General features: G+C 44.4%; 1 protein-coding gene across 3 annotated transcripts in view; it reads left to right on the top strand.

Moving 5' to 3' along the window:
• SHISA6 (shisa family member 6) overlaps positions 1–16,840 on the top strand; it is a 287,584-nt gene that overhangs the window by 264,533 nt on the left and 6,211 nt on the right. The window contains exon 4 of one of the 3 annotated variants that reach the window (XM_054709460.1): positions 16,438–16,494. The exons of the other annotated variants lie outside the window; for them this stretch is intronic. Coding sequence (XP_054565435.1) covers positions 16,438–16,494 — 57 coding nt within the window. The remainder of the gene's footprint in view (positions 1–16,437; positions 16,495–16,840) is intronic. 3 annotated transcript variants of the gene reach the window in all.

Raw genomic sequence — 16,840 nt, 5'->3', positions numbered from 1 at the left:
TCTCTCTTTATGGCTACCTTTCCAACACATGTCCATGTTCTAATCCTAACCATCTGTCCTACAAGCTCCACCCTTTTCACTCTTGGATTTCTTTTACATGAAATAAGTGCCTACCTCTGATTTCCTACCCCCAGTCCAAATTTAAGTCTCTTGTACAGCCTTGTTCAAGATTTCCCTTCTTTATGAAGCCTTCCCTAATTATACTCTACAAAAATGTTCAAAATATTTTATGGCCCTGGCCAGCTTGGCTCAGTGGATAGAGCATCAGCCTGTGGACTGAAGGGTTCCAGGTTCGATTCCAGCCAAGGGCACATGCCAGTAGGGGGCATGCAGGAGGCAGCTGATCAATGATTCTCTCTCATCATTGATGTTTCTCTCTCTCCTTCTCCCTTCCTCTCTGAAATCAATAAAGAAATATATTTTAAAAAATATCTTATGTACCCCCTGCAATTATATATGCATGTATCATTTGATTCAAAAATATGTATTGAACACCTATTGTGTGCAAGTAGGATTATGGCAGACCCACCTTCATATCTTCTCCAGTGTTTAGCATAATGGGGCTTATTTGTTCATCTAATAGATGCTTACCGGTGAAAGCACTGTTAGACAACTTGGGAAATACAGAGATGAATCCTCTCTCACTCACCATTATCCACTTGCAGTGACACTTAGAGCATGTTGGAAGAGACAAGACATGTACATATTTAATTATTACACAATGTAGAAAGTGCTAAGTGCCCCCAAGAAGTGACAGAGCATGAGACAGTTCACGGTAAGGAGAGACTGCCTGCAGCTGAAGGGATTGGAGGAGGCCACAACAGAAGGGCAGTCTTTTAGCTGGACTTGAAGGGTGAGTAAGAATTTAACAAGTAGCCCAGGAGGAAGAGACATTGAAGGGAGAATGAATCAGTGCAGGAAAGTGATGACTTATGACTGCATGTGAGATGGGCCTAAGAAGGTCATGGGCAGGAGAGTGGGCTTTGGGGGCAGAGGACCCCAGCATGGTCACCATTCTCCAGAAGGCCGTGACTCACCGCCTGGAATCAGAGCTCTCCATGGTGGTCCCCTGAAAAAGAGCACTCACTCCCTTAACTCCTGGTCTCCTGTGTCCCTAGCAGTTGGCTGGCTTCTGCTAAGCCGCAGGCACTGATTGGATAACGATTTTTAGGTGAAAAAATAAAAGGGCCCTAACTGGCTTGGCTCAGTGGATAGAGCGTAGGCCTGTGGACTGAAGGGTCCCAGGTTTGATTCCAGTCAAGGACATGTACCTTGGTTGCAGGCACATCCCCCATAGGGGATGTGCAGGAGGCAGCTGATCGATGTTTCTCTCTCATCGATGTTTCTCTCTCTATCCCTCTCCCTTTCTCTCTGTAAAAAATCAATAAAATATAGTTTTAAAAAAAGAAAGAAAAAATAAAAGGGCTGCAATGGGAAGTTAGAATGTTGCCGTCTGTGGGGAAATACAAGGACAGCTGAGAAAGAGCTGCATTGCTCTGAGCTGAGTCGGGGATAGCCTTCACAGAGGTATACAGTGTGGGTGTGAGTCCAGGTCCTGGAGATTAGAAATTGTATGAGATTTTCTCCAAATACCAATCATTTATTACCATTTTGCAAACCAAGAGACTGTAGATTCCCTGAGAAACTCGCAGCTCTGTAGCTGATGCTGCAGGTGAGTCTATGCTTGCACATTGTAGCAAAATGGTAGTATAGTATACAGCTCAACAGCACTGTGTTTGGGGTCTTTGGCTGTGAGTTTGAATGTGGGTTCAGCCACTTATTTTCTGTGTAGCCTTGGGCAACTCAATGTCATTTATAGAATGTGAATGACCTCATAGAATCATTGTGAGGTTTCAATGACATAATGCTTATATATTACTTGGCACAATAACTTACAACAAATGACAGCTGATAGAAAAAAGATTATTGTCTTTGCCCAAACACAGTAAAAGTCCATTTATACTGGGATAGGAATGCCTGTGGTTTCTTGGGCCAGACACTAGGCTTGGAATGTCCTCCAATTGGTATTATAATGTAAAGAGCAAATGTAAAGTTTAAAAATGGACCCAGATCACACAAAAATGTTACTTCTAAATGGGAAATATAATACTGTCAGGTACACTTAGAGCTTATAGTAGTTACAGGATAGATGCAGATCCCTGGGGACCTACTTTTTATTTGGGATATTTTTGGGTTTCCCAAAAGGCTGCCTGCCCTCTAAATATCAACCATCCCTCGGTTCTAGTTATTTCAACTGGAGTCACCTTTTATGATATTGAGCCACTTTGTGTCACCCAGATGTGCTGGGTACCTACGTCAAGCTTGGGAAATTATAAGATGGGGTGACTGATAGTGGGGGTCAGAAGGGTCTGAGATTTGCCATAGAATCTCACAACAATCCTACTTCTTAGGGAATATCACAGCCTTTCAACCTCCTTAGGGAGCCTCCTGATGGTGCCAGCTTGCCACAGTGTCAGAGGCCAAGATGACCCAGCCTCCCCTGGAACACCTCATCACACACCTGGTACTCATACTCTACTCCACCCCCCCCCACCCCCCCATGTAATCCCAGGGCATTCCAAGGTTGACTTTCCATGGATCTGATTCAAATAGCTCTCAGGGATTTGCTGGTCTTTATTGCCAGAAGGATGATCGTTCCCCTGGAGCCAAGGGGATGGTAAATACTCCTTTTGTGGTGATGAAAATAAAGCTAGCAGAACAAACATAGCTCCAGTGCCTTCAGGCTCAGATGTGCCAAAGCTGTCCCAAAGACGTGGATCATAGCAGGTGGCGGGCGGCTCTCTCAGGGAATCCTAAAGTTTGTCTTTTTAAGTGAATTTGGCAGAAGACACATTGTTTTCCTGTGTGGGCATGACAACCAAGGGATGCCATTTGTTTCAGCAGAATTGAAAATGAAAATCCTTGCCAGAAGTGGGGAAACAGAGCAGGCCCACTCGGGAGGCACTCCCACAGGTTGGCCTCTCTGTGGTGAGCCCTGGGGGTCCCTGAGTCAAAGCCTTTGCAGTAAGAGGAGGCACAGAGAAGGAGAGAGGATGGACAGGAGCACAGGGATTGAGGATCTCACAATGCCATTGGCAACCAACCAGTCAACTTGGGAGGAATCCCACCATCTGACACCATGACTCACAGGCCTGCCTCTCTACATTGCCCTTTTCATGCCGCCAAGATTTAAAGGGGTGTGTCTGATACATTAGAATGGCAACTAATCCTCACGAAGTATGCAGTGTGGGTTGAATTTGAGGTGGGACAGGGGGGATGCTTTACTCCTCCATATAGACTCATAATTGGACACATATAAACTATTATAACCCACAAATCTGGCTACAGCCCCAGAAAATCTGCCACTCTGAGCCTGAAGAAGAGAGTAGAGGACAAGAAGAGAGAAAGTAGGATAGGCGATCAAATATCATCACCATGGCCTCTTGTCCATTTTCTGCCACCTCAAGAGTTGATGGGCCTACTCATTCATTCTTCATTCAAAATGTTGTATAAGTTCCTCCAAAAACTCAGCCCAGGGAGTATTGTGTTAAGTAAGTAAGGTAAACACAAAAGAAGAGTGATTGACCTCCACCTCCAGAAATGGTCAGGGTATTAAAAGTAGGGGTGAAGTGACTTACAGGCAGAACCATCTTTGAATAAGCAAATGAATGACTCAGATAAGTAAAAATAATAATAATATATGATTAAGCACCAAGAGCAAATGGTGGTGGTAATAAATGCTCCAATTATCAGAAGGGCAAGGAGCATTATAGTGCATCGGAGAGCCTGAGGATAACTTTATGGAGATGGAACTGGAATTTTATCTTCAAGGATTGGAAGGGTTTGGGGTAAGTAAAGAGGACAAAAGCAAGTTAGGTGGGAAATGTTCCTGAGCAAAGCACGAGGTGGTGATGGTGGTTGGGAATAGCAGAGGGAAAACCAGTCCATATGACTCCCTGATGTATTGGTTGAGATGAAATGGGACTAGCCCATGGGCAGCTTTGAAAATTCAATTTTTCAAAGTGTGGTTCAGATTCCAGCTGCAGAAGAATCACCTGGGACCTGTCTCAGATCACCTGAATCCAAATTCATGGTATGGGTGAAGGGCCCAGAGTTTTTCCTTATGAGTTCCTCAGTTCAAAGTCTTTGGCCTTAGGCATCTAAACTTTAACCTATTGGTAGTTTGTAATATTTGCAGGCTAAAGGCTAGGATGAAATTAGCATTTTAAAAAGACTAATCTAGCAGGAGTGTGTAAGGTGGACCACAGAGGAAGAGACCAGATGCAGGGCAGAAATTAGAACGTTATCATAGCAATTCCAGAGTGTGCGATAAGGACTAAGACTTGAGAATCTGTAGCCAATATGCATATTACCTCTTTGTTTTGTACTCTCAGGATCCCATTGATCAAGTCATTGTGTATGTCTTTGTACCCCACAACCTTCCTATGACTCACTAAACAGAAATTGCTTTTGCTACATCTCTCAGTGAATTATCACGAGGAACATCCAACCCAAATCACTCTTCTTTTTCACCTTTTCCCTATTACACATACACACTCACACACACACACACACACAACACACACACACAAATGCATGCATAAACATATTTATCTCTACATCTAAATCTATATCTATGTACATAGTTTCTTTGCTCCACAGAAAAAACTAGCCATTTCCCTTTGCAGTTGAATCAGACAATAATGTGAGAAAATTCATTGTTGGTTCCAGCAGCTTCGAGGCTGCAGAGGTGGGGGTTGGGGCGTATTCTGATTCTAAGAGACCTGCTAGCCACTGGTAGTCCACAAACTCTCAGAGGGCAGAGGGCCCCACCTTGCTTCTCTGCTTCCTTCAAACAGCCTTGGAGCTCAGGTGGAGATTGTTTTGTCACTTTATAGTCTTGTCAGCATATCGATCGATGAGTCCTGAGCACTAATTAATAGTTATGCTATCCAGCCCAATCCATCAGGACGCTGAAGGCCCTGACTGGGCATTGTGCCAAGGCCCAGGACTGCCTGAAGAGAGAAGGAGAGAGAAGACTGGTAATTGAGCGAGTGGAGATGTGATCCATTGATAAGTCAGGTGAGAGACAGGATGGTAAATCTAACAGATCATATACACGTCACCACAGAGAGAAGCTCCAGGCAGTCATTGAATGGTTAACTTCTCTATTCTTTGTACATCTCGAATTCTGCTTTTCTCCCTTCTGCATTAAAACCTAATGACCCCCACACCCCAAACTCCATTCATTACCTAGAACACCATCTGCCCAAACCCCCTTAGACCATCTTAGAATGTACTAGAGTAGCATCTGTCAGAGAGGGTTAATAAAAACTGGGCTGAACAGTTTTTCCATTTGAACTTCCATATCTATTCTCCACCCTAACTCAGTCTCCTGGATGCTAAGCTTTATGGGTTGCTTCTTTTGGCTCTCGTGTTCTATGGATGTTAATTGGGTTATGGGGGATCCTAGGAAGAGATCAAAAGGATGGAGGAAAGTGAAGTTGGGATATACTTATTTCCCAGGCTACCTCCCAATACATTCACGGAGTTCTGGCTGTGTCCCTCAACCAAAGATCAGGGGTCCTGTCTACACAGCTTCCCCCTCTTTGGGTTCCAGAAGCCACTTCTTTCACCTCTCAGGCCCAGTTTGGATAAAGCCAGCCATCTTGCTAGTCCCAGGGCACTGCATGATCCATTATGGGTTCCCTGCATCCTGTTTACATCTTTGAAAATAGTCACTTTATTAAAATCTCCCTAAAACACCCAATTGGATGTGTATCTGTTTCCCATTTGTACTCCAACTGTAGTAGGTGAAAAAACACACACCCTATAATCAAATAACTAATAAAATGGGTTATCTATGACTAGACTTCTCAGAGCCTTTACTATGCATGATGAGTATCCAAGAAGGGCAGCATGTGTAGAATCCAAAGCTTACTTGACCCAGAACCACCCTCCATTCTCCCCACATCCCCAGAATTCAGAGTAAGTATTTCAAGGAAGTCAGATGTACACTGAGAGCCAAATGCAGCCAGAGAAGTGGGGCAAAGCCACCAGAAAATGCCCAGCTTCTTGGGACCTCTGCTGGAAAACAGAGAGGTTGTGTAAATAGCAGGCAAGCTTTCAGACAATGATGCACCATAAGAAGATACAACATAAGACCGAGTCCTTTCTCTGCCTCCAACTCTGTGATCTTAGTCTGGTCACTTCATTTCTCTGGTCCTCTTTTTTCATCTACAAACTGAAGTAGCTGAATTTGATCAGTATATTTTTAAATGTATAAGCACTGGAATTCTTTCCTCAAGTGAAATCTTAGGTAGAAGCCCAAAGTAGAGGACAGATGAAAAGCAAGCTGCTCTGGGTGAGGTAAGGTTGGGAGGACAGAGCTAAAACACTACTCATTAGACTTTATTTAAACAGTGGCCCTTGAGGCACTTCCAAGGAATCACAAGATTTCCTGGAGCTAGTTTTGGAAACACTGTTCTAGAAGTATCCTTAAGTGGATGATTTGATGTGACCACATGTAGTCTTCACATGTAATTAATATCAAGAAATTAAAAATGGTAAAATATAAATAGACATACCATGCTCATGGATTGAAACACTCAACAGAGTAAACATGTCAATTCTCCCAAAATAATATGCAGATTTAACACAATTCCTATCAACATCCTTGCAACACTTAAAACAAAAGAATGATAGGACAAGCTACAGACTGGAAGAAAATATTGGCAAACTACATAGCCTACAAATAACTATTATCTAGGATATAAGAACTCTCAAAATTTAACAGGAAAAAATGCAAACACTCTGATGAGAAAGTGGGCAAAAGTAATCAAGAGACACTGCACTGAAGATTTACAGATAAAAAAAAAATGAGCACATGAGAAGATGTTTAGCATCATTAGCCATTAGGGAAATGCAAATTAAAGCTACAATGAGCTCAGCCTGTATAGCTCAGTGGTTGAGTGTTGCCCTATGAACCAGGCGGTTTGATTCCCAGTCAGGGCACATGCCGGGGTTGCAGACTCGATCCCTAGTGTGGGGTGTGTAAGAGGCAGCTTATTGATGATTCTCTCTCAACATTGATGTTTCATCTCTCTCTCTCCCTCTCCTTTCCTCTCTGAAATCAATTATATATGTAGCAAGCTACAATGAAATATCTCTACATAACTATCATGACTAAAACTGGCTAAGATAAAAAATAGTGGCAACACCAAATGCTGGCAAGGATATGGAGAAAATGGGCCATTCATTCATTGCTGGTGAGAATGTAAAGTGGTACAGCCACTCTGGAAAAATTTGGCACATTCTTTTAAAAATAAACATGGAACTACCATATAACCCAGCAATTGCGCTCCCAGGCATTTATCCTAGACAAATGAAGACTTATGTTGACACAACCTGCATGTGAATGTTTATAGCAGCTCTACTCCTAACACTGCAAAACTGAAAACAACCCAAATGTTCTTCAGCAGACAGTTATTTAAACAAACAGTGGTGCATCCGTATCATGGAGTATTGACTAGTTGGCAAAAAAAGGAGCAAACTATTGATGCGTGCAACAACCTGGATGAAGTCCAGAGTACCATGCTCAATAAATCTCCATGCAATCCTAAAGATTACATAGTGTGTCCTTCCATTTATGTAACATTCTTGAAATGACAAAATCATAGAAATGACAGGCAGGTTGCCAGGGGTTAATGAGGGGGTGATGCAGAAAGGAAGTGGGTGTGGCTGTAAACAGGCAACAGGAAGAATCCTCCTCACATGGAAATGTTCCATCTCTTGACTGTCTCAGAGTTGATATTCTGATTTTGCAAAATGTTGCTTACCACTGGGAAAACTGGCTAAAGAGTACACAAGATATCTGTGTTCTTTGCTATAGATGCATGTGAATCTACAATTATCTCAGAGTAAAAATTTTAATTTTAGAAAGCAACGCAGTAAAGGCAACATTTATTTTGCTTTACGTCTGAGTTTGGGTAGGCTCAGTGGGCTCAGCTTGTCTCTGCTCCACTGGTTTCTGTTCGGGCAGCCAGAAGGCAGGGGGCTGGAGTCCTCTGAATCCTTGCTCACTCATGCCTGCCAGTTGATGTCGGTTGTTGATGGAGACGTCAGCTGGAGCTGCCAGCTCTCACATGTAGCTTTGCACGTGGCCTGGAGGGCCTTACAGCCAGGTGGCAGGGATCCAAGGTGGAGTGTGCCGAGAGAGAGCCAGGTGACAGCCCATCACCTTTTGCAACTTAAGCGTGGCAGTCATGCAGTGTGACTTCCGCGGCATTCTGCTCACTGAGACAGTCACAAGGGCCTTCAATTTAAAGGAGGGAGAAAACTCCCTGTCAAGTGCGGGGATGGCAAAGTTCCGGGAGAGCACATAGGATTAGAGATACAACTGTGTCTGTTATTATAAAATATAATGTGCCAATCTCCAAAGACCTGCTTTCTCTCTTCCAAATCTATAAGACCGTCCCAAGTTAGCTAGTGTACATAGGTCTAGCCATGCAGAGAAACCCAATTTATTGAGTTTATAATGATTCCTAATTCCTGGAGAAGGAGCTCTAATTGGCCCAGGTAGTCACACCTGGCCGGATCAACCATGACCTAGAGTTTGGGCTATGTGGAGAGAACAGGGTCCTGTCATATACAACTGTGACAGGGAGATGGGGACAACATGATAGAAGATAAGGCAGTTCTCTGAGCAGAAGGACTCACTTTTAACATCAGAGCAACCCCGAAAGCGCCAAAGTACACAGGTCAATTTCCTTTAAAAATTGCAAAGGCTACACGCATAAAACAACATGCCACAGAAAGGTTAGATGTAAAAGGATAGGCAAAGTTTATCAGGCAAATGCAAACAAAGAGAAAGGGGGGTTAGTAAGATAAATACCAGATTGAGAAGATATAAAATGGGCATTAAATAGGACAGAAAGGGTTGCTTCATGTGGATAAAGGGTACAAGCCCCAAAGAAGACACAGCATCACGAGCCTTTTTGTGTGGAACGAAGTAGCTATGAAATACATAAACCAATTCTATACCGAGTATGAAGAGGAAACGACAGGTACGCAGCAGTGGCGGGAGACCTTAGCACACCTCCCTTCACCTCTGACAGATTAAGTAGGTAAAGAATGAATTAGGATAGAGAGGAACTGCATAATGTATTTCATGTGTCTGATTTAATAAATATATGTCATCTTTGTACTCTACAAAAAGAAAATACACCTTTTCTCTAAGTACTCAGGAAACATTTACAAAAATAGATCATATTTTTGCCCACAAAGAAAATCTCAATAAATTCCAAAAAGCAGAGATTGAACAGGTTCTGTTTTCTGACCACAGTGCAATAAAACAGAAAATTAATGGCAAAAGTTCAAACCAGCAAATCCAAACACTTTGAAATTTAACAACACTCTATTCAAGAACTCTGGGTCAGAGAGAAAAGCAAGGCTGCAATTACAGCTCATTCAGGAACAGCAACAATCAGAACATTCTGTATCGATGCTCAGGGGATAGGGCCGGAGACAGGTTCCAGCTAAAGGCCTTATATTACCAGAAAAGAGCCCCACAAATGGACTACAGATTCAGAGCCAGGAATTAGGAAACAATAACGAACCAAAGAAAATTAGGAAGCAGGAATGAGCAAGTTCAAAAGCACAAAGTGAGGATTTGAAGACAAAAAGAAAAAGAAAAAAAAAACCTGACATGTATAAGAGGTAGTTATTTGAAAAAGAATAATCCTATATAATAAAGAGCTAATACGCTAATTAGACCAGATGGCGGAATAACCTTCCAGAACGACCTTCTGGAATGACCAATGGGTGGGGCCATGGGGCACGAGGCAGCTGGGGCTGCAAGGGCCAAGCCCCTTGCATGAATTTCGTACATTGGGCCTCTAGCAATACAAATAAATTACTAATCAACAAAACATTAACACAAAAAAATTAAGAATAAGAAAACGGGTATAATTTCACATGCATAGTTTATTGAGGGAATGTTACAGTCTTAAGCTAATAAAGTTTAAAAGGTCCAATGGATTTATTTAAGAAAAACAGAAATTATACATTTAATTTACAAGCAAAAAACGTGAATGAATCAATATGCAAGGAAAAAGTTGCCAAGCATGTGAGCCAGTATGCATGTTGGTTAGGGCTATGGGCTCCGGCACCAGCCTGCCTGGGTTCGCACCCCAGCATCACCTGTTGGGCAAATTATTGCACCTCTCCAAACCTCAGTGTCCCTAATTCTGAATGGTAATATCTATCTCCAAAAGTTGTTATGCAGTCAAAAAAATAGCAAGCCAACCCTACACAATGCTAATAGGATTTCCCAAAGACAACAGGCATTCTTTATTTCACTAGAGGCCCAGGGTGGGCGGGGGGTGGGGGTTCCCCTCAGCCTGGCCTGTACCCTTTAGCAGTCCAGGAGCCCTCGGGGAGCGGGCTGCTGCAGAGGTGGGAGAGGCTCCCACCACCACCACTGCACTTGCCAGCCACCAGACTGGCTTGTGGCTAAGCAACGCTCCCCCTGTGGGAGGGCACTGACCACCAGGGTGCGGCTCCTGCATTGAGTGTCTGCCCTCGTGGTCAGTGCGCATCATAGTGACCGGTTGTTCTGCCATTCAGTCAATTTACATATTAGCCTTTTATTATATAGGATTCTTTCAGACTTCCAAAGAATAAGTATTTCATATGCTACTATAGGCCTGGTGCACAAAATTCATGCCCTGGGGAGGTGTCCCTCAGCCCAGCCTGCACCCTTTCCAATCTGGGATCCCTCTCACAATCCAGGACTGCTGTCTCCCAACCACTTGCCTGCCTGCCTGACTGATTGCCCCTAACCGCTTCTACCTGCCAGCCTGATCACCCCTTAACCACTCCCCTGCCAGCCTGATCGATGCCTAACTGCTCTCTTGCTGGCCCGTTTGCCCCCAACTGCCCTCCCCTGCCAGCCCAATCACCCCCAACTGCCCTCCCCTGCTGGCCTGGTTGCCTCTAACTGCCCTCCCCTGCCAGCCTAGTACCCCCCAACTTCCCTCCCCTGCAGGCCTGATCTCCCCCAACTGCCCTCCCCTGCCAGCCTGGTCACCCCTAACTGCCCTCCCCTGCCAGCCTGGTTGCTCCTAACTGCCCTCCCCTGCCAGCCTGGTACCACCCAACTGCCCTCCCCTGCAGGCCTGGTCCCTTCCAACTACCCTCCCCTGCAGGCCTTCTCTCCCCAAACTGCCCTCCCTTGCCAGCCTAGTCCCCCCCCCCAACTGCCCTCCCCTTCTGACCTGGTCACCCCTAATCACTCCTCTGCAGGCCTGGGCCCACCTAACTGCCCTCCCCTGCAAGCCTGGTCACCCCTAACCACTCCCCTGCAGGCCTGGACCCCCCAACTGCTATCTCCTGCCAGCCATCTTGTGGTGGCCATCTTGTGACCATATAGGGGAGGCTATCTTGTGCAAGGGCATGATGGTCAATTTGCATATTACCTCTTTATTATGTAGGATATTAATAGTTTCAAGGCATACAGAAAGGTGGAACAATATACATTTGACTTTACAAAATCATTATCCTATCTAATAAAGAGGGAATATGCTAATTGACCATCACATCCTCACAAAGATAGCAGCGCCCATGGCCAATAAGGAGGGAATATGCTAATTGACTGTCACACCCTCAAAGATGGTGGCATCCACAGCCACAAGATGGTGGCACCCAGTCCCCTTAGCCCTGCCAGAGTGGCAGGCACGTGGCATGGCTGGGCCCACCCCCAGGCAGGTCCGGCCACTCTGCATGCCTGTCTCCAGAGTCCCCCAGTCTTCTCAGCCCCCTTGCCTCCCAGGGCTGGCCCAAGGTGCAGGCAAGCCTCGGATGGCATCTGCCCACCCGCCCAGGGCCGCCCAAGGCTCAGGTAACCAGGGCCAGCCAAGGCTTGCACTGTTGGCAGTGGCAGCAGCAGAGGTGTGATGGGGGCATCACCTTCCCCTGATTGCCAGGTCGCCTCTTGCCCCTGAGGGCTCCTGGACTATGAGAGGAGGCAAGCTGGGCTGAGGGACCCCCCCCCCTTCTAGTGCATGAATTTTCATGCACTGGGCCTCTATTCTTTTTTTTTTTTTTTTTTTAAAGTGTATTTTATTGATTTTTCACAGAGAGAAAGGGAGAGGGATAGAGAGCTAGAAACATCGATGAGAGAGATACATCGACCAGCTGCCTCCTGCACACCCCTCACCAGGGATGTGCCCGCAACCAATGTACATGCCCTTGACCGGAATCGAACCTGGGACCCTTCAGTCCGCAGACCGACGCTCTATCCACTGAGCCAAACCGGTTTCGGCCGGGCCTCTATTCTTGATATAAAAAGCTTATATGTTAGCAAAAAAATACAAATTTTCTGAATCTATAGGAATTACATATATACAAATAGTATCTAGTGTTGTAATGAAAGAATAGCACACCAAAATCAAGTATTTCAGTTGACCTAGACGTTCTTTGTCTTTCACATCAAAATTATCACTTTGGAAGCATTTAAACCAGTGTTCACAAGTATCTTGAGAGGAGCATATTCACCATAAGCTTCCCAAAGTATACAATAACTTTTTCTCCAAAATAAAGTAATGAATTAAAACTTCCCACAAATGCTCTTTTTTTGACACAAAATTTGACATTTTTAAGCGTAAAAATATCTATGATGTTAACACCTTCAGAAAACTTGACATATGAAGTTTTGAAGCTTGCTGTCAATACAACAAAATAGCATACATATCAAATCGCATATATATCAACATATGTGTAATTCCATCTATTGAAAAAAATCTGCATTATTAACTGGTACACCTGGTAAGGTATTGCCCAGGAACCAATGAGTGGTTCAACATGAGGAAACCTATCAGTCCACTTCTCACATTGCCAGGCAACTGGCAATGTGTTCACCTAGAAATGCTGCTTTTAGTTATTCATTTAAGAAAATGGGACATGGCCAAAGATATGTGTTCAAGGCTATTTAGTGTACCATTATTAAACTTTTAAACAACCTAAATACACAGTAATAGGGGAATTCTTAAGTCTACATATTAAATAAACATATTACACTTATATGTATAGAAATATACAGTAGACTGTTCTGTAGAAAGGACTAGTGTAAAACCACATAAAATATCTTAAAGAATATTTCAAAACATGAAAGTATATTCAAGATATGCTGTCCACTAAGTATAAAGGCAACAGGTTAAAAATAGTATATGTAGCATTCATACATATGTGGAAACTATACATATTTATCTGTGTGTATGTACATCCTATCTAATAAAAGGGTAATATGCAAATTAACCATCAGTCCGTCACAAAGATGGCAGCTCCCATAGCCTCAAGATGTCAGCACCCAGTCCCCTCAGCCCCGCTAGAGTCCCCTAGTCCTGAGGGGGCGGCTGTTGAGAGCAGGCAGTGTGAGCGGCCTGGCAGAATGCTTGCTTCATCACCACGGTGGTGAGGCAAGTGTTCTGCCCTGGCCACGGAGGGTCTCTGGGCAGCAGTCGTGGAGAGTCTCTGGGCCATGGAGAGCCTCTGGGCAGCAGGCGTAGAGTGGCCAGGCCCCGCAGAGAGCAGAGAACCACAGGGAGTAGGCCTAAGCCTTCAGGGCTTCCAGATTGGAGAGGGTGCAAGTCGGGCTGATGGACCCATCCCCTGTGCACAAATTTCGTGCACCAGGCCTCTAGTATATGTGTAAACATTTAGGTTGTTTCCTTCCTTTTGCTGCTACAAACATGCTGCAATGAAAAACCTCACACGTTTGCTACTTTGCACAAGTGTGAAGATCAAATCACCATATTTTTCTACATTTTAAGAGCTATAATCTAATTCTCACTCTTCCCAAAAAGAAAAATGCTACTGGTTATTCACAGCAATATTGAGAGAGACAGGGGGAGGGGAGGGGAGAGAGAGAACAAACATGCATATAGTGATTTACAGGGGGAGGAAAAGAAAAGAAAATACAATAAATGTCACTGTGGCAGCTTTGACTATTAATGGAATGTGAGAAGTGTTTCTCTCTAACTGGCACTCCACCATTCCACCTGGGTTCTCTCATTTCTTGCAGGGGCCTCTTTGGTGCTGCTATATTGCTTAAAAACAAACAACAGCAACAAAAGGACAATGAAACTGGTTTTCTCCTTGCCTCGGGAGGATAGGCAGAAAATACCTATCCTTTATCTCCCTTCCTGGATTCTCTGTCCTTGCTTAAATCCAGATGCAGTACAGAACTGATTTAACCTTTGGCAAATGTTTTTCCCTGGATATACTTAATATTCTGTCTTAGGAAAGGAGAATATCTTCATGTGAGAAACTCTGGCTTAGTTCCCAAACGCACACCCCATTGGATAGTGTCCATGGCTATTTCAAGAGTGTTCTGAACCAATGGAATGATGTAATGGTTTTATTGGTATGGAAAATTTTGTCTGGTAGGAGTACACAAGATGATTTGTCTTAGAAATGGCCAGAGATTAGAGCTAAGTGAAACCTGAACAAAAAGATATATTGTGGGCCTGGGTTTAGGAGATGGCCATAAGGACAGGATTTGGGGACTCGTTGGCTATGGAGGGTGAAGGGAGAGAAATGAAGGGAGGTGAAGGACAACTGAAGTTTCACAATACAAGCCCAGGGAACATTAGTACTATAGACAGACAGATGCTTGAACATTGCAGAAAAAAAAAAGATGAGCTCACTTTGGGTTTTAATAGTTCAGGCTAAGGGCATCAACTTCAATGGGCTGTCCATAAGCAGTTTAAACTCTAACCCCGCAGAGCAGATGGACCTCCAGCTGGAGGGGTAGCATTGAGAAGGTAGAGCCCCATTCTTCATGAAGACACCTGAGCCCGGGGAGCACGGGCACGTAGAGAAGCGAAGAAGAAGGGGGACCTAGTGAAGGAGCTGGAGGATGAGGAGCCAGAGGATACAATGCCAAGGGCAGGAAAGATGGTTTCAATAATAAGACATAAGGAGGTGTATACAGATGTAGCCCTAAGACGATGGCAGAGCTGTGATCCGTGGTTTAGATAAATTAAAGCAAAGACCTCATGCCTCTTCTCCCCCCGGCTTTCACTGAAATTAGATGAACGTGCCTTTGAAAAATAAAAATGCAACATTGAATCTAAGCAATACTACAATGTCAATGTGTGCTTTAGTGATAAGCCAAATCTTCACTCAGTTTTAAAAGCTCTTGAACTCTGTGCTTTGACAATTGTACCTCTATTCATTTTGTGGCTTGTTTAGTCCACGTGGATTTTGCATTATTAATTAAAACAAATGTTTTTTATTTTATTATTATTTCTTTTTTAATTCTCACCCGAGGACAAGCTTATTGATTTTAGAGAGAGGGGGAGAGAGAGAGAGAGAGAGACAGAGACAGAGAGAGAGAGAGTGAGAGAGAGAGAGAGAGAGAGAGAGAGAAAAGAGAGAGAAGAGAGAGATATGTTAATTCGTTGCCTCCCAGACCAGGGATCAAATACACAACCTAAGTATGTGTCCTGAATGGGAATTTAACCTGTGACCTTTTGGTATACAGGACAATGCTCCAATCAACTGAGCCACACCTGCCAGGGCAAAATAAATGTTTTTTAAATATCAGGCTGTGTCATTTATAAGTATGACACAATCTAGGCCCCAGGACTACCAATGCCAGACAGTGGACACTTCATGTCACCTTGCCATATCTCAGGATGCACCCAGACACCTGTGTATAAAGATTTGGGATGGCCCTGGCTGGTGCTTCTCAGTGGTTAGAGCATCACTGAAGGGTCAGGTTTGATTCCTGGTCAAAGGCACACACCTGAGTTGCAGGTTCGATCCCCAGCCCAGGTTGGGGTACTTGTGGGAGGCAACCAATCAATGTGTCTCTCTCACATGGAAGTTGCTCTCTCTCTCCCTCTCTCCCCGCTCCTTACCTTCCCTCTGCTCTCTCTCTAAAAACAAAACAAAAAAAAAAAACACAGCAGTCCTCACTTGATTAACAACAACAACAAAAAGACTTGGGACAAACCACAGCCTCATAAGGTGTAAGCACTCTTCCTGGCTAACCACACCTAACAACCCCCTCCTCAAAGAAGGATCTATTCCCTCAGCCCAGTTCTCCCCTGTATAGTCTCCCCACCCGCACTCTCCCCAGCAAAGCCTCTATTGCTGGTCAGCCAGATCCACAGATGTGGGTGGGTCACCATGGTGACAGAGGAAGCCCTGATGCAGAAGGAGAGAGACAGAAACAGCAGAGGAAGTTTCTTTGAGCCTAATACACTGTCCCCTGCTCTTCACGTTTCTATGACTTCAAAAGTCCGGCACCTTTAAGAAGTGCTTCACTTGACTCAGAGAAGCACATCGGAGGCCAAGGGAAGAGCTGCTGTGTTGGAGAGACAATGGAATGCCTGAACTCTTCTTTAAAATGTTCTTTTCTATGATTTTCAGGTGATCATCAGTATAACCATCCGATTTTAAGCAGTGCTACCCAGACCCCTGCACATGGTGAGAGATGACTGAGAGTCCTCTGCATTCCATCCTCATTCCAAGTGGTTCCATCCGCACTGCTGATGCCCACCAGGGCATCAGACATTCAGTCACTGACTCATTGAAGCTAAGGAGGTGTCAGGAGTCAGGTGTCCACCTTCTTCCAGGGCCACAGTGCCTCACGCTCACTTTTAGATCATTGTTCCCTCAGTGTTCTGTCTCTGATATCAGAGTGATCTTCCCTCATGAAGGAGAAAAAGCCATACCCTTTCTGAACCCATTTTCGCTTGCAGTAATCAATTCCATATATCCACAGCAAGGAGTGAACACCCTCCTTTGCCCAAGGCTACTTGTGGTACCATAT

The sequence above is a fragment of the Eptesicus fuscus genome, chromosome 20, assembly GCF_027574615.1.
Source record: "Eptesicus fuscus isolate TK198812 chromosome 20, DD_ASM_mEF_20220401, whole genome shotgun sequence".
In the NCBI taxonomy this organism is placed as follows: domain Eukaryota; kingdom Metazoa; phylum Chordata; class Mammalia; order Chiroptera; family Vespertilionidae; genus Eptesicus; species Eptesicus fuscus.
Note: the sequence above shows the minus strand (reverse complement) of the source record. Positions and strands in the feature narration are given on the sequence as shown.